The sequence below is a fragment of the Neovison vison genome, chromosome X, assembly GCF_020171115.1.
Source record: "Neovison vison isolate M4711 chromosome X, ASM_NN_V1, whole genome shotgun sequence".
NCBI lineage: Eukaryota > Metazoa > Chordata > Mammalia > Carnivora > Mustelidae > Neogale > Neogale vison.
In genome coordinates, this window is record NC_058105.1 from 100,218,586 (window position 1) to 100,239,058 (window position 20,473).

Here is a 20,473-nt window from a genome sequence, read left to right on the forward strand (position 1 = left end):
AAATTATATAGGTAAGGTTGCTTATTCTATAGATCTCTAAAAACTACATTTCTTTAGTGATAGTTCAATCACTAACAAAGTAACCAAAATTTAAAAAATTATTCATTAGCATCATAACAGTAAAACGCATTCCCATTTGAAGAAATTCTTAAAACAAGTTTTCTAAGAATAAACACACATACCATTTTTTAGCATTATACTTACTATTATAAATCTCCTAAACAACTAAACAAATCTACATAGACATATATAAATATAAGGAATGAATACACATATGCATGAACATACCTTTGCTCTTGTATCAAATTTTTCTGCTACAGTAGGTGTACAGGAGATATTGAGAACAGTTAGTCCCCCGAAAGGAATTACTCCTTGTGATGGAACAATATTCATAGTAGGCAAAAGACTCTGGTCACAAATCTGTAATTGAAAGTTTGCAGAAATGCTGTATTATCCTTTAACATTGCTGATCTAAAGCTTTCAACTACAACCCAGACAGAGGACCCTTGGGCACAGGGCATGAGATGATTTCATTATATGTTTTCCAACACCAGATGCACAAATAAAACTTCAACAGGGATTTGTACCCTTAACCCAGCAAAAGGAACTTGTAGTGCCAGCATCCAATTCAAATAGGATGATGAAGTTTCCTGTCTGAAGTGTTATCAAGACTTAGCAAAGCTTACGAGGATGAGATAGATCTGTTAGAATAGATGATAAAATTCTAGATACTACTTTGGTAGCTTGCCTTTTCCCTGACAGTAAACACTGAAAACGAAGTTAGTGGGTAGGCAGATGATGAAGTAACCTCCTGGGGGAGCCTGTGTGGCTCAGTAGTTTGAGTGTCTGCCTTGGACTCAGGTCATGGTCCCAGGGTCCTGGGGGGCTCCCTGCTCAGGAGGAGTCTGCTTCTCCCTCTCCCTCTGCTACTTTCTCTCTGTCAAGTAAATAAATAAAATTTTATTTTAAAAAAAAGTAACCCCCTGTTCTCTATTATTTCCTTGATGGCCTACTGTCTAAGATATCATTTTGACCTTTAAAAAGTTGTAAGTAATTTACCAAAGGATTTATGGTGTAGTTTCTCAGGAGCTAGTTTAGAACTATCTACCATGCTTTAAGCCAGAACAATTTAAAGGAAAATTGGTTAAGGTATTTTGGGGATGAGGGAACAAACAGACTTCAGAGCTAATTTTGAAGCAACAGAAGGAAAGGGTATCTGCGTTTGTCTGGGCAGAAGACATGTAGATATAAAGCTTGAATAAAAGATCTCAAACACTGACCTCTATCTATTCTCACTATTGGGAGATCTTAATATATTTTTCAGCAAAATATTCTATCACCACTTGTAATTTAAATCAGGGGCAACAACTATAAATAGAATATCTTTATAAGGCTCTTGCTCTACGTCCCAGTTTCTACCGTTAATTCCTGATGGTAGAGTAAAAACAAGAAGAGGAAAAGTATGTCATCAAATATGGAGTTGTAATAGCAACAGTGGATATTTTTGAAAGTGCTCTTTTTTCCAAATTATTTCTTTTTTTTCAAAAAGACAAAATGACAGGAAGACACAAAGGGGTAAGAAGAGAGATTAAGGGTAGAAGAAAGAAAAAATGATTTTTGTGGGAAATTAAAAGGACAAAGTAGATGAAATGTACTTGGCTAAGTATTGCATGAAATATACAAATATTAGCATTCGTCAACTTATAAAGACTAAAGTAGTAACACCACAGCACTCATGGCATAAAATATAATGTGATCCGATCCAAATAAGATTCCAAGATTCTACATTACCTTGAAATAAGCATGGTTTTGTCCTACGTTGTGAAGAATGGCTTTCCTCCAAGTTGTTAAACCTTGAGGGCTATTACTGAAGAGGATCCTTGGCTCCAAAAATACGACCTTAGTGTGACCAAGCTAATAATAAAAGGAGAAGAGAGAAGATACAATAGAAATAATAGTAAACTATTTCTAACCCCCTTCTAAATGACTCAAATTTTAGCAGCCTCATGGAAATCTCTAAAACATGAAAGGTTATCAGATGTTATGATGTACTTAAAGGAAAATAGAATGGAACACTAAACTGTACTCCTAAACTGAGGAAGGCAAAGGGAATAAGACAATTCTATGGAGGAAGTAAATCCAGGACTGAGAATCATGTAGGAGATCTTAGAGATCATCTATCCAACTACATACAGGGTTCGACTGTGTGTTACGCACAAGGAAAGAGTCCCCCAGCATGGGAAATATTGTGTCAAATGAGATTATCTAGGCTTGTTTTTACTATTAGCCTTCTAACACTTAATGTGTTGATAATACACACTTTGCTTTCCTCTGAATGGGGAGGTGGTTCACTGTGATTCAGAGTTACTTAGGTGCAGGACTCCTCCTCCTTACCTACACACAAATCACTTCACAGAACTACTTTATCATGGAACAGTTTTTTGAAAAAGCTGACATTATCCACTTCTCCCATTTCACAGGAAGGCGAACAATAGCCAAGGGGAACTAGAACCCAAGTTTTCCAATTCCTTATACAGTGCTCTTTACACCAGACCCTGCTGTCTTTATCTATGATAAATTTTTTGTCTTGGGAGGTTTTAATACATTCTTATAATTATTTGAAGAACACGACTTGGGTAATCAGAACAACAAATTTCTAAACAAAGCTAAAAGATGACAAAATGGTCAAGTAAGTCCTTCATAAATTAAGGACAAACATTAAATGAACATTGTCTTTAATCACTTCACGTTCCTCCAGCTTTACTTTCCTGAGAGAAACACTTCACAGTTCATTTAACTTCAGAGGACCTCAAAAATTTACCATAAAATGATCCAATTCATTATTCTGATATCTCGGACTTTAATTCTTAACAATCCAAGTATAGGAAAAGCAGAAAGTAAATTTGATCAGTAAGTAACCGCAAAGATGCTGGAGGCAAATAGATCTAGATATAAATTCAACCCAAGGCATTCACTGCATGTATGAACTTGTATTAGTTAATCATTCACTCTAATCCTCCATTTCCTCACCCATCAACTGAGTTATTAGTACAGCCTTACAGAGCTGTTATAAGATTAAATTAGATAATGCATGAATAGCATCTAGCATCCCACCTGATATACAATAATTAATAAATGATATCTATTATTAATGCAAAGTCTAAGTTACTAAATTCTCATCTTCTACCTGTTAGAAAAGAATACACATGGGGTGAGTATGTAGGCAGATTTATATTACTAACTTCATCAAACACAGTTACGTAAGTAACAGCTAAAGAACTGTGTGCACACGTTCACCAAAATACAGCTGTAAGAATGTTATGAGAAGCATTATTACAGTAGCTAAGAATCTGGAACAATCCAAATCCCCATCAGCTGTATAATGGAAAAATGATGGCAGAGTCACACAATGGAATATTATTCAGGAATGAGAATGAATACTGTTACCACTTGTACCAGAATAGATGAAGTCCACAAACAGTATGATGAACAAAACAAGCAAGACATAAAAGAGAACATATGCTTTGATTACATTTATATAAAGTTTAAAACCAAAATCAATCTATGCCATTAAAAGTAAGGATGCGGATAACTCTGGGAGGGAAACTGAGGGACTGGAAGTGGGGATGAGGAGATTGGTTCTTTTGTGACGCTAGTCCTAGTCTGCTTCTTGATCTAGTTGATCTGGGTGTACATTACAAAGATGCTATCAGTCTATAAAGACTGAATGATACAGAAGTCATAATATGTATCCTTTTCCGTATGTATCCTATTCTTCAGTAGAAATTTTTGAAAAGAAGAGCAAGTAATTTAAACATAGGAAAAGCAGTAGGGTCCAGCTTGTTTCAAGTCTGGAGCAGAGGAATGAACCTACTGCCATCATTAAAGTGGGTGAATCTCTTATCTCTTAAGGCTATGAGCTCCTTCATAGCTGAAATATTTAAAAGCATGATCATGGCCTAGAGACACAGATGAGATTCAGTAAAACAGCACTGGCTTGAGTTAAATTACTGAGAATATTGGGAGGAAAATTTCATACACAAGTAAAGTGGATTCTTGGTGATTACGAAGTATGAAGTTAAGGTCTTCTGGACTCTACCACAAAAACAAAGTTAAAATTACATGCTGCAGCCTTAACTTTACTCATTTTTATTATAAGAAGTATATTCTATAAAATTGGAATTTCCCGTATCTCCTTGCTATATAAATTATGTGGACCATTTCATACTGCATTATTAATTACCACTAGAATTCTAACAATACAATAGGATAAAAATATAATTTTCTCTATTTTTCCTTGGTTTCTGTTAATAAAATAATTTCATTTCAAGTGACTCCACGGTATTGTATGTTTATAGAGGCTCTAATGAAAATCTAGTATTGCTGGCACAAAAATCTTGGATTTGTGAGTTAATTTTAGGTAATATAACACTTTTTTTAGCAAAGTCTTCATTTATGATAGAGAAGTGGCACCAAGAAAATGGTAACTCAGTTAATACTGCAAGCAGAATGAGTTTTACTAACATAGTACATATAGTCAACTATACACACATATATATATACACCCAACCAATTTAGAGCCCTCAAAATAAAAATCATATCTAAAGGAAATCATTACATGTGCAACACATTTTAGTGTCAGTGTGTTTCCTTCACTGACGTGAAGAACAAATTCTCCCCTTTCTGGAGAACTGAAACCCGGCAGCCATGTTACTTCACATTCCAATGAAGAGTATGGTTCAACCGTGCCTACAGAGAATTTAGAAAGAACAAATATTGACCACATTTTAATTATATACATTTTAAAGTCCAAAATAAGAAGCAGCATAAGAATATAATGACATTATAACAAATTATTTATATTAAACTCAAAATATACAGAAATGCTACAGATTATCAAGTGAGTACAGACCTACAGAGTTGGATTAAAATCTAAAACACATACCTTATTTTCCAATTTTATAAGGCAGAACAAAATATTTGATAAAAAGTATGCATATTTAGCAAAATGTCCCCCTCATATGTTTCCCAACACTCTGACATAGCTGTTAACATCACTCATTCAGTTTTCAGAGGAAGGAATTACAATTATCAGAGGCTTTTTTGTTTTAAAATGTTCACATCCTTGGCGATATCACCTCTGATATCCTCTGATGTAACTATTAGTAATTAACACATTTTTATAATTCAAATGTATTGAGAACCCAGGAAGTATCAGGCATATTTGGTGTGAGCTGCTTCATCTGTTTAAATTCATCATTTTCCTTGGAGTAAGAAAATAATACTTAATGGAAAGAATGACTTAGAAGTTTTATTCATCTTATGCCATCAGAAGGCCACAGACTAGTATTCCAGGACTGCCTTAGCCAGATGACGATGCCTTCAAGGAGCAATGATCCTTCTAGCTTCCTACTACCATTCCATACTATGTTGGCTTTCATCCATGTAGGAAGATATCATAGTATAGCGGTTATAGAAGCACAAATTCAGGGTACCTGGGTGCTCAGTGGGTTAAGCCTCTGCCTTCAGCTTAGGTCATGATCTCAGGATCCTGGAACTGAGCCCTGCATCAAGCTCGCTGCTCAGCAGGGAGCCTGCTTCCCCCTTTCTCTTTGCCTGCCTCTCTGCCTACGTGTGATCTCTCTGTGTGTCAGATGAATAAATAAAATATTTTTTTAAATAAATAAAAAAATAACACAAATTCTAGGTCAAAATCCATGGTTCCAATTTCAGCTCTGCCATTTTCTAGCTGAGACCTTGGGAAATTTATTTAACATATGTCACAGAGCCTCCTCAGACATAAATGGGGATAACAGCTGTATGTTATTGTAGAGAATTGTAGGGATTAAAGAAGCTCATATATGAAGAAGTATTTCAAACAGTGCCTGGCACCAAGACAGAAGATAGAGCTAAAAGAAACCGCTGTCCCCATCTCATTGTCAAGAAAAGCTGGGGAAAAAAGAGATTTCTAGACACGAATGCCCCCCCCCCGGAAAAAAAGGGTCATCTTAGGGGAATGGATATCAGTTATAGACTTAGCAATATCTATTACAATAACATACAGATATGAACAAATAACTACAGATGACATACCAAATACACAGTGAGAGTGGGGAGGGGGATCCTAAATTAGCCCAAGGAAGGGGAGGAAACTTCATTATATAAAATGGCATTTGAACTGTGAAAAATGAGCAGAAACTCTGCAGGAGGACAAAGCCTGGGGGAGTATAAAAGTCGAGTGACCATGCTGGAAGAGAATGGAGTATCAAAAAGTTTGATTGGAAGTAACTTTGACAAAGCAGATCCAATACGATCTATAAAGACATCCAAGAATGCTAAGAGTTGAGAGGAGCACAGGATTATAGATCCATGTGGAAGGGTCAGCTTGAGGTAATTATCTTCCCTTCTATCAGCACGGCTATATATTTTTCTCCAGGAATATTATATTATCAGGAAGCAGGGGAAATAAACCAGACAGCCACACTGAGCAAGGCTGGGATTGGCAGGGCAGGTTCTATACATGGCCAAGGGTCTTTCACCAAAAGACAGTGAGAGCAAACTGCTTGAAGCCAAGTGTGAGGACTGAGCAGATTCAACAGTTTAGTCAGATGAAAGACAACATGGAGAAAACACAAAAAGCACAAACGTGAATAGTACCTAAGAAAAAAGTCAAATAAGAAACCCAATTCTATCTTAGAAAAGATCAATGCACTCTTTTTTTTATTTTTTAAGATTTTACTTATTTATCCCTGAAGGACAAAGAGAGAGGGAGAGGGAGAAGCAGGCTCCCCACAGAGCAGGAAGCCTGATGTGGCACTAGATCCTGGCACTAGATCCCGGTCCTGGGATCATGACTTGAGCTGAAGGCAGATGCTTAACCAACTGAGCCACCCAGGTGCATCATACCAACCCACTCTTAGACTCACCCTCTACAATATCCATGACCCAAATCCAAATCCAAAATATATGACACCTCAGGGAGAAAGCACAATCACAACATAAAATTTAATTTAGAACTACTCACTTTAGTTTACAAAAATATAGACAATGACAGCATTAAATGTATTATTCAGAATGTAAAGCTAATATAGCAAAAGGGATATAAGAAAAGTAACGTAAGGAAAAGTTACTTTCTGTTTTAACAAAGAGACAAAACAAAACTGAGTAATAATTACATGAATATTCTGAACAAAAGGAAAATGACATAAGAAAATCCCACATATATAATATAAATTATGCTCTTTCTTCAATGCTACGTGAAATAGATTTGAGTACTTTATTATTTGTCCTAAAAAAAATTCAAAAGTACTTAAAGCCTAATGGTATTGCTCAAAAACATTGTATTTGGAATTAAATGTCTTTGTGTTTTGTGCTTTGATTGAAAAATATAGACAATGTCATAAGCCACCAAAAAAACTGAAACACTAAAATCACCCCTGTAAAAATAAGAATTCTAACAATTAGGAGAAGCATAACCAGCATTCAAGTTCATAATTATAAATCCACTTCTCTTTTGTCAAATCAAGCATCATCACTACATTTCCACAGCAGGCACCAGGGGAAAGCCCCACCCATTCCGCCCTGGTTAGGATGGAGAAATAAAAGGAAAAGTGCCAAGCACCATGCTTTCCAGACACGCTCCGTGCCTGATCATGTGCTTAACCAAACCTGTAACAAATGTAGATAATGTAACTACCACAACGTGATGCCTGTTTTCAACTAGAGAAGGTTTATCCAGAATCTCTGAAATGTGCAGAAGTATTCTCTCTCTCTTGTCTGATTATTCACTCAGTTTTTCTCTAGTACCAAGGCAGGACTCAGGCTTACCAGTGCTAATCATAAAAAAAGAGTCTGGTCAAATGAATTGGCCAGAAACTGATGGAAGTATAACTTGAATGCTCAATAAATTATAATCTGGGATTTGTTTAAATCAATACACATTAATAAAAATATTAAGTATGGCTGTATCAATGATTTCCAACCCAATGAAGGTACAGTACTACTTTACCACTGTATAGATCCATGAATATATCCACACTAAAATTAAATGAATTTAAATTAACGCTGAAGCTCATTTGTAACACTCCCTGTTACAACCAGTGGACTTACATAAAAATCATGATTTGGAAATGACTGATACTCTAAAGAATATATATCTATGGCAAGATTTCTATAAACCAGTACTTCTCTGTGATTGGAAATATAGTCTATTTAGACCCCAAATGATGAATATTCCTAAATTAGAAATAAAGAGGGAAAGAGTGGAAGGAAGAAGGGAAGAGCATAGGGAAGGAAGGAGGGAAGGAAAAAGAAAGGTTAGAAGCAGGGAACAAGTAATTGATACCGGAGATGGCTGGCTAGACGCACGTGAGGCTATCACTACTCTGAGGACATTTTCAGGAAAAAAGTCCAAACAGAATTAGAAAATTTTCATAACCATGTAACTATTTAATTCTTTGACAACCACTCTTTGCCAGTCTTTACGGAAGGAGTTTTCCACACATTTACTCTTTATGAGATGTATTAGTCTCTCCATTTTACAAATAAAGAAACTAGTGCTTTTAGAGTACTTTTCTCAAGATCACAAAACTCAAAGAAGCTAAGACTAACTTTGCAATCAGTTTTATCTAACCCAAAAGTTTTACTTCCTTTCAAGCAGAAAAAGACTTCAGATGATTATAAACCACCACATGAGTCACTGCCAATACAAAAATATAGATCCTTCCAGCTAGCTGAAAAGGCATAACATATATATACATAAAATAAAGATACTATATAGATCGGGGCGCCTGGGTGGCTCAGTGGGTTAAGCCGCTGCCTTCGGCTCAGGTCATGATCTCAGGGTCCTGGGATCGAGCCCCGCATCAGGCTCTCTGCTCAGCAGGGAGCCTGCTTCCCTTCCTCTCTCTCTCTGCCTGCCTCTCCATCTACTTGTGATTTCTCTCTGTCAAATAAATAAATAAAATCTTTAAAAAAAAAAAAAAAGATACTATATAGATCATTCAACTTTTTTGGTTGTTTTTTTTTTGTTTTTTTTTTTGAGAGAGAATTCATGCAAGTGGGCTTGGGGGACAGGGGTGTGGAGGAGTAGGGACAAAGGGAGAGGGAGACCATCTCAAGCAAGCTCCACGCTCTGACATGGGGCTCAATCTCATGACCCTGAGATCACGACCCAAGCCCAAATCAAGAGTAGGGCACCTAACCCACTGTGCCACCCAGATGCCCCTTCATCATTCAACTTCTGACTTGCCACCTTATTTCTTTAAATGATAGCTTCTGTCCTCATGAGGTCCTCAGAGCACATCACAATGATGTCTGCGGAATTTGACAGGCTACTAGATAACATTTTAGCAATTTCCAGGACTCAGTTTTATGGCAGGCACATAATGTGGAATTATAGATTCTGGGGAACAGCTGAAACAAGGTTAACAGGACACTTCACAAATATTTGGAACCACTAAAAACAGTAAATCAGAGATTATTTTCTATTAGTTAAAAAATTACTTATTTAAATGACAGGGTTTTGGTTTTTTTTTTAAGATTTTATTTATTTACTTGACAGAGAGAGACACAGTGAGAGAGGGAACATAAGCAGGGGGAGTGGGAGAGGGAGAAGCAGGCTCCCCGCTAAGCAGGAAGCCCAATTTGGGGCTTGATCCCAGGACCCCAGGATCATGACCTGAGTCAAAGGCAGCCGCTTAATGACCAAGCCACCCAGGTGTCCCTTAAATGACAGTTTTAAGTTTTTAATTTTATTAACTGGATTTTATTACCTATATTAAATATTGATTATAAAGAATTTGTGAATGCTTCTAAAATGATTCACAATCCAACAAAATATAAGTTATTCTGAATCATATCCTGTTACCGTTATCAAACTAAAACTAATCAAGACAATACTGTGTTGTTCATCAATATCTGTGAAGATTTATTTTGTCAACTTGGCTATACTTGGCCAAGCTATGGTACCCACTTCTTTGTTCTGTCTAGATATTGCTGTGAAGGTATTTTTCAGATGTGATGAACATTTTAATCAGTAGATTTTAAGTAAAGATTACCTCCCATAATGTAAAAGGATCTCATCCAATAAACTGAAGGCCTGAAGAGAAAAAACTGAAGTCCCTTTGGATTCAAGTCTGCAACATCAATCCCTTCCTGGGTCTCCAGTCTGACAGCCTACCTGAGTGCCCACACAACTGTCTGAGCCAATTCCTTAAAATTAATCTCCTCCCTCCCTCTTTCCCTCTCTCCCTCTCTACATTTCCTATTGCTTCTATTTCTTTGGAAAGCCATGATACAGGATCCATATTTTCAAATCAAATTTACATATTTAGGTATGTAAATATATATGCCCCAATGACCATGTCTGATTTGCTTCTATTTTTAGTACCATTATACAGTTCATACTCAATAAATGAGTACTGCCTGAGCACATGAATAAATGAGTATCTAAATCAAACAAATAGGATAAACTGTTACCTTTAGCTGGACGAATAGAAAATGCCATTCCTCTTTGTGTGATTACTGGCTGCCATTCAAATTTGGCAAAATAATTCTGATGATTATACAACCCCACTGTCCCCATAAAACATGTTTTCACGGAGAAGCCTTGTGGTCTCAGTACTAGCTCATTAGAAGACAGCTCAAGCTTTACTGGCATGACAACTGCCATAACAAGGATATGGCCACCAGGTATATTGTTCACTGTAAAGGTGAAAGACCTGTAACACAGCAAAAGCAGTCAAACTTCATTGACAATAGCTATTTGCAGTTACAGAATTCAGTTACATATAAAAAGCATATATTATTGACTAACGCCCACAATTAATCCTTAGTAAGAAAGACATCAAAATACTTATGACTGAAATATCAATCTACAAATCTACAAATTGATGCACATATAGTTTCTGTATTTGCAGACAAAACATGACATATTCAACAATTACTGAGTTAAAAAAATACATATTCTACAAAAGGGCATTTTGATTCTAGCATACAGAAATTCAAAAATAAATCCTACTTCCAAAATTTTCCAATGGTGGGAGATTCAAATACCATCGATATATAAGTACTAGCTGTAGGCGGAATCACATATGAAAATTGGTTCGTTTTCTGAAGTTCTTCCAAATTAATATCTAAGTTGATCAAAATATGCATAGGTAGCATATTAATAACATGCAGTAGACGAGTATTTGTGGAGTTCACACAAATATCACCAAAGTTAAGGACAGAGGGCCCTGAAAAAATGAAAAATGAATAAGTTTAGTTTTGGTTAATGTATTCAGTAATTTTAAATTTCCATACTATATTTTCACCAATTAATTTATAAAAAACAGAACTTAAAAAAATATTTCTTATAATATCATAAGTTACTAACCAAGATTGTTACCTAAATGCCCATAATTTGGTGTTTGGAGATTATTGGCTAAAATTCAATATAAATATATCCTAGTTATATGGAAAATTGTATTGAAAAATTATTAAAACTCATAACTCATTTTAATATACGAATCTGCATACTCCAGTACCTTCTCCACTTCCATCAATACATTTATGTTCATTTATCCAGAATTTACAGAAAATGGTAATTTTCCCATTGCTCAATACTTAAGTTTTCCCTTTTTTTTTTTAAGATTTATTTATTTTCTTTAGTGAGAGAGAGACCATGAGGGGAGTTTAAAGTTTTCCCTTTTTTTAAAAAAAATTTTTATTTTATTTTATCTATTTGACAGAGAGAAACTAGGCAGAGAGGCAGACAGAGAGAGAGGAGGAAGCAGGCTCCCTGCAGAGCAGAGAGCCCGATGCGGGGCTCGATCCCAGGACCCTGGGATCATGACCCGAGCCGAAGGCAGAGGCTTTAACCCACTGAGCCACCCAGGCGCCCCTAAAGTTTTCCCTTTAAAATAACAGAATTTTTTATATCATACAATTTTAATAATTATAAGTCTTCTATGTCTCTTAACAACTGGATTTGATAGTAACTGACATACAATGAGCTGCACATGTTTAAAGTGTAGAATTTCTTTTCTTTTTTTTTTTTTTAAGGATTTTATTTATTTGACAGAGAGAGACATAGCAAGAGAGGAAACAAAAGCAGGGGTAGTGGGAGCGGGAGAAAGCAGGCTTCCTACAGAGCAGGGAGCCCGATGTGGGGCTTGATCCCAGGACCCTGGAATCATGACCAGAGCTGAAGGCAGATGCTTAATGAGTGAGTCACCCAAGTGCCCCAAAGTGTAGAATTTAAGTGTTGACATGTATACACCTATGAAACCATCACCACAAGGAAGAGAGTGAACAACCACCTCTCCAAAGCTCTCTTGTGCCCCTTTATATTCTCTCCTTCCTTAATTCTCAGTACCCCCCCTTCCCAGACCCTCACTCATGTACATTATGTCACAGTAGACCAGTTCACATGTTTTAGAGTTATAATTTTAAGAGTGGAATAATGTAACATGTACAGTTTTCTCTGGTTTCTTTCGCTCTACAAATTCCCTGGAGATTCATTCAAGTTGTTTCAGGTGTCAGTCATCCATTCTTTTATATTACAAAGAGGTAGTCCATTACAAATGACTGTTCCCTCACTTGTTGAATGACACCTGGATTGCTTGTACGTAGTGGCTACTACAATTAAAGCTGCTAAAATATTTGTACACAAGTATTTGTTTGAACACATGATTTCATCTCTTTTGGACAAAAATCTAGGAGTGGAATGCACAGATCATACAGCAAATGCATGTACAGATGTGTAAGAAACTGCCTAACTCTTTTCAAGTGGTTGTATAATTTTCCACTCTGCTGGCAATGTATAAGAGTCCCAGATCCCTCACATCTTTGGCAACAACTCAAATGGTGAATTTTTGTTTTGAGTTTTTTTGTTTTGTTTTGTTTTTAACTTTAGCCATTTTAATAGATTTACCGTAGTATCTCATTGTGGTTTTATTCTGTTTCCCTAATGACAATAACAACATTATGTATCTTTCTAGATGTTTCTTTCTCCTTTGTATATTATAAAAATGATCAAATAAGCAATTATGATTACTCTTGAAATAAGAAAAAGTTTCAGCAAAGAACGTGAATACCCAAAGAAGAACTAAATAGAAACTCTAAGATTAAAAAATACAGTAAGTAAAATAGAAACCTCTTAGATATGCTCATTAACAGAATGAGAGGACAGAAGGAAAAGTAAGTGAACCTAAAGAAATGTCAACAGAATTTATCCAACCTGACAAACAGAAAGAAAACAGATTGAAAAAAAATTACGAGTCTTGGACACCTGTGTAACAAAAGCAGAAGGTTTAAAAATCATGTAAAAGGAGCCCCAGAGTGAGAAAGTAAAGGGTGGAGGGGACTGGGAAAATATCTGGGAAAAAATAATAGCTGAAAAATGCCCAAATGTAGGAAAAAAGTAAACTTTCACACACTAGAAGCTCAGCGAAATCTAAACAGAACAAATAAAACAAACAAACAAACAAACAAAACCATGACCAGACCTTTGAAAACTTTTGAGAAATAAAGATAAACTTGTGAAAGTAAAAACAAAGAATCTTGAATAACATTTCAAAGTCTTGATATAACAACATTTATATCAAATGTAAATGACACAAATGCACCAATTAAAAAACATAGATTGTGAGAATGCATGCAAAAGTACTGTATGTTGCCCACAGGAAACTTGCTTCAAGTACAGTGACATAGATAAGTCAAAAGTAGAAACAAGTAAAAAGATAAACAATGCAAAGACTAAACAAAAGAAAGCTTTGATAGCTAGATCAGTATCAGACAAACTACACTTCAGAGCAAAGAAAATTACCAGGGACAAAGAGGACCAAGAAAGCTTAACAGTCTTAAACGTGTATGCACAAGCAAGGGAGCTTCAAAATAAGTGAAACAAAATTGACAGAATTAAAAGGAGAAATAACAAAATCTACAATTACAGTTTGGGATGTCAATCACCTTTGTCAATAAATGACAGACTGTCTAGACAAAAAAAGCAATTAAGGATTTAGTAGAAATGAATACCATTAACTAATTGGGATATAACTGACTTTTAAAGAAAACTACATCCAACAATAGCAGAATACTTCTTTTCAAGTCACATGAACTTTCAACAAAAGGGATCACATCCAGGGTCACACTTAACAAATCTTCAAAAATCTAGAAGAATTAAATACATACATGTGTGTACTTTGACTAAATGAAATCAAACTAGAAAACCATAGCAGAATAAATCTTGGAATTAAATAACACACTTCTTTTTTTAAAATATTTTATTTATTTATTTGACAAAGAGACCACAAGTAGGCAGAGCAACAGACGGGGGTGGGGGGCAGGATCCCTGCTGAGCAGAGAGCCCGATGCGGGGCTCAATCCCAGGACGCTGGGATCATGACCTGAACCCAAGGCAGAGGCTTAATCCACTGAGCCACCCAGGCGCCCTTAAATAACACACTTCTAAATAACTTGTCAGCCAAAGAGAATGTTTCAAGGAAAATTAGATAATACAGTTGACCCTTGAACAATAAGGGTTTGAACTACATGGGTCCACTTATGCACCACCACCTCCAATAAACACATATTTTGTGTCATGATTTAAAAGTAAGGAAGAAGCACCAAATGACTAGAAGCCAAGGGAAGGCTGGGGAAAGATCTAGAGAAAGCTGGAACAGCAAGGCTCTTTTCTGATCCAGATACTCCCCACCTCAACACCTGTTCATATAGGTCTTGAAATGAGGAGCAAAGGGGCGCCTGGGTGGCTCAGTGGGTTAAAGCCTCTGCCTTCAGCTCAGGTCATGGTCTCCGGGTCCTGGGATCGAGCCCCGCATCAGGCTCTCTGCTCAACAGGGAGCCTGCTTCCCCCCGCCCCCCTGGCCTGCCTCTCTGCCTACTTGTCATCTCTGTCTGTCAAATAAATAAATAAAATCTTTTTTAAAAAATGAAGAGCAAAAAAGGAATGGCTCTGGGAAGGGATTCTCGCCAAAGCAGCAGGGCCCTTCACTAGTGGGAGGTGACCAGGGACCACTGAATAATAACCTTCCCCCCACCCCTGGATAAAGGGATCTGGGAGAACATGGATGTATGTTGGGGTGGGTGGGGAGGGCAGGGCAGGACAGCACTAAGGAGAAGCTCGAAGTGGAGAATGGAAAAGGGCCCTATACATGGTGCTGAAAGTTCTTCCAGGTGGGGAGTTCATACTGTCAGGTAACTGGCAGCTCAGCACTTGCCAGTGTTTTTCCTGAAACTGTGTTAGAACTCCATAAAAGGGGTCAGGTAGAACAAGTGACTAGAGAAATAGGTAAAGGTGATCTGCCTTCCCTGGTTCTCTGCACTTGGAAGGAGGCTTCCCATATTTCTGGGTAGAGAAGCAAGAAGCTGGTGTCACTCCAGGATCAAGCTTTGCGAACTTCGGGTGGAGACAAGGCGATGCGTGCCTCATCCTACTACTGTACTGTACTTGTAAATGCATTTTCCCTTTCTTATGATTTTCTCTTTTTTAAAGATTTTATTCCAGGGCACCTGGGTTGCTCAGTCGTTAAGTGTCTGCCTTCGGCTCAGGTCATGATCCCAACGCCCTGGGACTGAGCCCCACACTCGGCTCTCTGCTCAGTGGGAAGCCTGCTTCTCCCTCTCCCTCTCCCTCTGCTTGTGGTCCCTCTCTCCCTGTGTGTGTCTCTCTCAAATAAATAAATAAAATCGTTAAAAAGGTTTTTTTAATTATTTATTTGAGAGAGAGAGAGAGTTCATACACAAGCAGGGGTCCAGGATGGGCAGAGGGAGAGGGAGAAGCTGACTCCCTGCTGAGCAGGGTGCTCCACGTGGGGCTGGAACCTAGGACCCAGGGATCATAACAAAGGCAGACACTTAACTGTGAGCAACAATACTCTTTGCACAACATCCGATGTAACCCAAACTGTATAACAGTTTTCTCTTTTTCTCTTTTTTTTAAAGAGTGCATTTATTTATCAAGAGAGCACATGTGTGCCCAATCAAGAGAGCACAAGGAGGGGGAGCTGCAGAGGTAAAGGGAGAAGCAGACCCCCCAACCCCCCAAGCAGGAAGCCCAATGCAGGGCTCGATATCAGGACCCTGAGATCATGACCCAGGCTAAAGGCAGCTGCCCAACGCCACACAGGCACCCCTCTTTAACAGTCTTCACTAACTGATTCAGTTAATCTCCAAATCCTCTACTGTGTCTCTTGACAATCACTTTTTTTTTGAAAGACAGAGACGAAGCCGGGGAAGGGCAGAAAGAGAGGGAGAAAGAAAATCTAAAGCAGGCTCTAAGTACAGCATTGGACCCCAATGTGGTGCTTGACCTCAGGACCCTGAGATCATAACCTGAGGTGAATTAAAGAGTCAGACTCTGAACGAACTGAGACCCCCAGTGATCTCCACTTCACTTTCTAAAATATAAATACAGAGCAAAATTTTCTGAAATTGTAATCTCCACTGATAGTGCCAATCCCTGTTCTGTGCAGAGGTTCAAAAAACACCTTCAAGGTATAAAAACGAGAGTGATACAAAATTCCTACCATCACCGTTGTTGACCTTGTAAACTCACACAGGGGCCTTGTCCCCAGGAAAAAGGTCATTATTAAAATACTCAGGATACCAGGTAAAGAAGGAAAAGAAGCTGGTAGAGGATTTGTAGAAGAGAAACTGGGCATAGCCTTCTAGCTTTACTCCTTTTGAATTTGTATAGATTTGTGTATCTGATTAATCAGTCAGCAATTTGGAAGACACAAAGCATGAACCACCCAATAATGAAACCTAAGTCCATGGGACTACAAAGCCCTCCCTGTACCTATCACATGCCTGGCACAAGAGAAGCACAGTAAATGACATTTAACCTGAAGTGAACTGCATCCACAACCCCAGACAAGCAATGAACTAATGAGTTCCCAGTCTGCCAAGCCCAAGGGCCCCACTGTCATGGTGTGGCAAGGAGGTTTAGCTCTGGTGGGAGAATCCAACTCTTTAAGCCAGTCCATGTCACTTTCCCCAGAGCCAGATCCTAGTTTGGGCATTTCCCACAGCCCTCACTGATCTAAGACTTGGCCACCGACCAACCAGAGCAAACCATCACCACCCAGATATTTAAGCACTTCTCACTGTGTTTCCTCTGACCTTGCACCTCTTCGCCTACCACCTTTAGTCTAGATAACAAAAGAATAGGTATTTGGTGTTGTGTGCATTGGGTTCTCCAATAGAGGGAGAATCAGCACATCCATACCTATTAATCCTGCCTAGAATGAAATGGAAACTTCCTCTTCAGACTAGTACAGACTACTATTTCTTTAACAATAATCATCCTTTAATAGGCTTGATTAAAATGACCTAGGAAAGGAAACTGTTCAACACCACTGCAAGGGAATTGTCACTTGTTTTTCCTTTTTTTTTTTTTTTTTAAGATTTTATTTATTTATTTGAGAGAAAGAGTGAGCGAGAGAGCAGAAACACAAGCAGGGAAGGAGGAGAAGGAAAGGGAGAAGCAGACTACCTGCTGAACAGGGAGCCCACTGTGGGGCTCAATCCCAAACTCTGGGATTACGACCTGTGCCAAAGACAGACACCCACACACCCCTGTCACTTGTCTCTTAACTCATGCCTAGGGTTGTTGTCAAAACAATAATTATCTCAATGACAAACATCCAGAGATGGTCAACACCATGACCTGAGGTTTCAGTACTGGTTCGGGCAAGCAAGAGATCCAGAAGCAAGACAAAGTGGGTCTTAATAAAATCCAGTTTATACCCATAATAACCAAAGCAATCTTGAAAAAGAAGAGCAAATTTGGAGGATTTACACTTAACCAATTTCAAAACTTACTCTAAAGGTACAGACAGTATCAAAGACAGTGTAGATCTGTCATAAGGACAGACATACAGATCAGTGGAACAGAACGGAGACTCTAGAAACAAACCCTGATATATATGATTGACTGATTTTCAACAAGGGTAAGGTAATTCAATAAGGAATGACAATGTTTTCAACAAATGGTGCTAGGACAATTGAACAGCCACATACAACAGTATGAACTTAGACTCTTAACTCACAATATACATAAAAATTAATCCAAAAGGAACTGTAGTCCTAAATGTGAGATCTGAAATTATAAACATTTTAGAAGAAAACAAGGGAAAGTATTTGTGACACTGTGTTAGCTACAGATTTCTTGGGTATGAAATCAAAAACATAATCTACAAAAGAAAAAAATTATAATAAAAAAATTTTTATCGATAAATTCAATTTCACTTCAAGTAAAAACTTCTATCCTTTTTTTTAAGATTTTATTTATTTATTTGACAGACAGGAATCACAAGTAGGCAGAGAGGCAGGCAGAGAGAGGGGGAAGCAGGTTCCCTTCTGAGCAGAGAGCCCGATACAGGGCTTGATCCCAGGACCCCGGGATCATGACCTGAGCTGAAGGCAGAGGCTTTAACACACTGAGCCACCCAGGCGCCCCAAAACTTCTGTGCTTTAAACAACACTATTTAAAAACTAAAAAACAAAAACAAGCCACAGACTCTGGAAATCATATTATCTGATAAAGGACTTGTATCCAGAATACATAAACAATACTTACAACTCTACAATAAGAAGGCAAATGTTCAAATTAAAAATTGGGCTAAGAATTTGAAAGACACTCCTCCAAAGGAGAGATACATTTATGTCAATTTAAATGCATGAAAATATATTCTACATCTTAGTCACGAGCAAAATGCAAATCAAAACCACAGTGAGAACATTTCACACCACCAGGACAGCTATAATCAAGAAAGACAGAACATAACATCTGGTGAGAACCTGGAGTAATCGTAACTCTCGTGCACTGTTGGTGGGACTGTAACTTGGTACACTCTGGGAAGTTTTTGGCAGTTTCTTGAAATGTTACACAGAAACTTACCATACAACTCAGCAATTCCACTCCTAGGAATCTAACCAAAAGAAATGAAAACATATGTTCACTTGAAGAATTATATGTGAACGTTTATAGCAACATTATTCACAATAGCCTCAAACTGAAAGCAGCTCATGTCCATCAACTTGTAAATGGATAAACAAAATGTGGTACTACCATAAAATGAAATGCTATTTAGACATAAAAAGAAAATATTTATACCTATTTATACCTACTGGATGAACCTCAAAAGCATTATGCTAAGTAAAAGCTTCAATATACGAGAGACTACATATTGTACAATTCCTTTTATATGAAATGTTCTAAAGAGGCAAATCCACAGTGAGAGAAAATTGATTACCAGTTGCCTGGGGCTAGGGGTGGGATTGGGAGTAAGTACATAGAGTCCTGAGGGTGATGGCAATATTCTAAAATTGAATTATGATGATGGTTGCATAATCCCATAAACTTACTAAAATTCACTGACTAGCATACTTTAAACAGGTCAATTTTATGGAATATAAATCATGCTCCAATAAACCTGTGTTAAAAAAAACAAAGGCTTTAATAGTTTTTTATAGATTCTTACCAACAATTACTTGATGAATTTGCTTTGGCGTCAAAATTAAGCTGCAATCATGTTTTTCATGGGGCGTGGATGGTTCTGATTTAAGTCCTTTGAGAACCTGTGGAAAAATGTTACTCCAAAATTAATTCTGAATGTTACCAAAAGATATTTTAAGAATTCTCATGACTCAATGAAATATAAAATATTGCACATGCCTTTCTTTTCAGAGCCTTCGTCTCCTTGGAGTCTGTATTTCTGGTATTTAGTAATTGGTTAGGTTTGATCAGACACTTTCCTGAACACAATTCCTCTTCTATTTCCGTTTCTGAGAGTGAGGGTGACTTTAGACCCGATGCTGGCTGTAATCCTATGTCTGTATCGTTACATGAATACATGCATTCCCTATTAAAATCATAATAATAACTAATTGAGGCCAAAGGTTTTAGAAAATATACTGGCAAACCCCAACATTCCCCATAGCTCATGCTGCTGCTACCACACTCAAATCCACTTACAAAGAATGGTGCACTGATCTACATAAAATTACCTTCTGCTGAGAAGACCCCATTCTCAAAGACCTCACCAAGGTGGCGTGCCCACCCCACCACAACCAAGGACAGCTCACCATCAAAGGCTGATACACAGCACAAAAGACAAGCCCTTAAAAAAAAGAGAGAGAGAGAGAGAAGCCCCTTTGGCTCAAAGTAGGAACATCTATGAGGCACAATATATGCTTCAAGAGACCCTAGGCCTCAAGGTGAGTGTAAGCCTCACCTGAAAGACAACATTTCACAGTTCCCTCCCCTGCCCTATCCTGCTTCCCTCATCTTGTTTCTCCTAAAAGAACACTGTGTAGGAATACATCTCAGGAATTGCTTCTGGGGGGTGCCTGGGTAGCTCGGTAGGTTAAGCATCTACCTTCAGCTTGGGTCATGATCCCAGGGTCCTAGGATCAAGCTCCGCATCAGGCTCCCTGCTCATCCAGGGCCCTGCTTCTCCCTCTCCCT

General features: G+C 37.7%; 1 protein-coding gene across 1 annotated transcript in view; it reads right to left on the reverse strand.

Annotated features, from left to right (window-relative positions):
* CFAP47 (cilia and flagella associated protein 47) overlaps positions 1-20,473 on the reverse strand; it is a 515,984-nt gene that overhangs the window by 435,304 nt on the left and 60,207 nt on the right. Inside the window, exons 13-19 of the mRNA XM_044235156.1 lie at positions 19,682-19,868; positions 19,488-19,584; positions 11,021-11,237; positions 10,480-10,721; positions 4,619-4,749; positions 1,792-1,914; positions 289-420 (exon numbers count right to left, since the gene is read on the reverse strand). Of these exons, the coding sequence (XP_044091091.1) occupies positions 289-420; positions 1,792-1,914; positions 4,619-4,749; positions 10,480-10,721; positions 11,021-11,237; positions 19,488-19,584; positions 19,682-19,868 (1,129 nt within the window). The remainder of the gene's footprint in view (positions 1-288; positions 421-1,791; positions 1,915-4,618; positions 4,750-10,479; positions 10,722-11,020; positions 11,238-19,487; positions 19,585-19,681; positions 19,869-20,473) is intronic.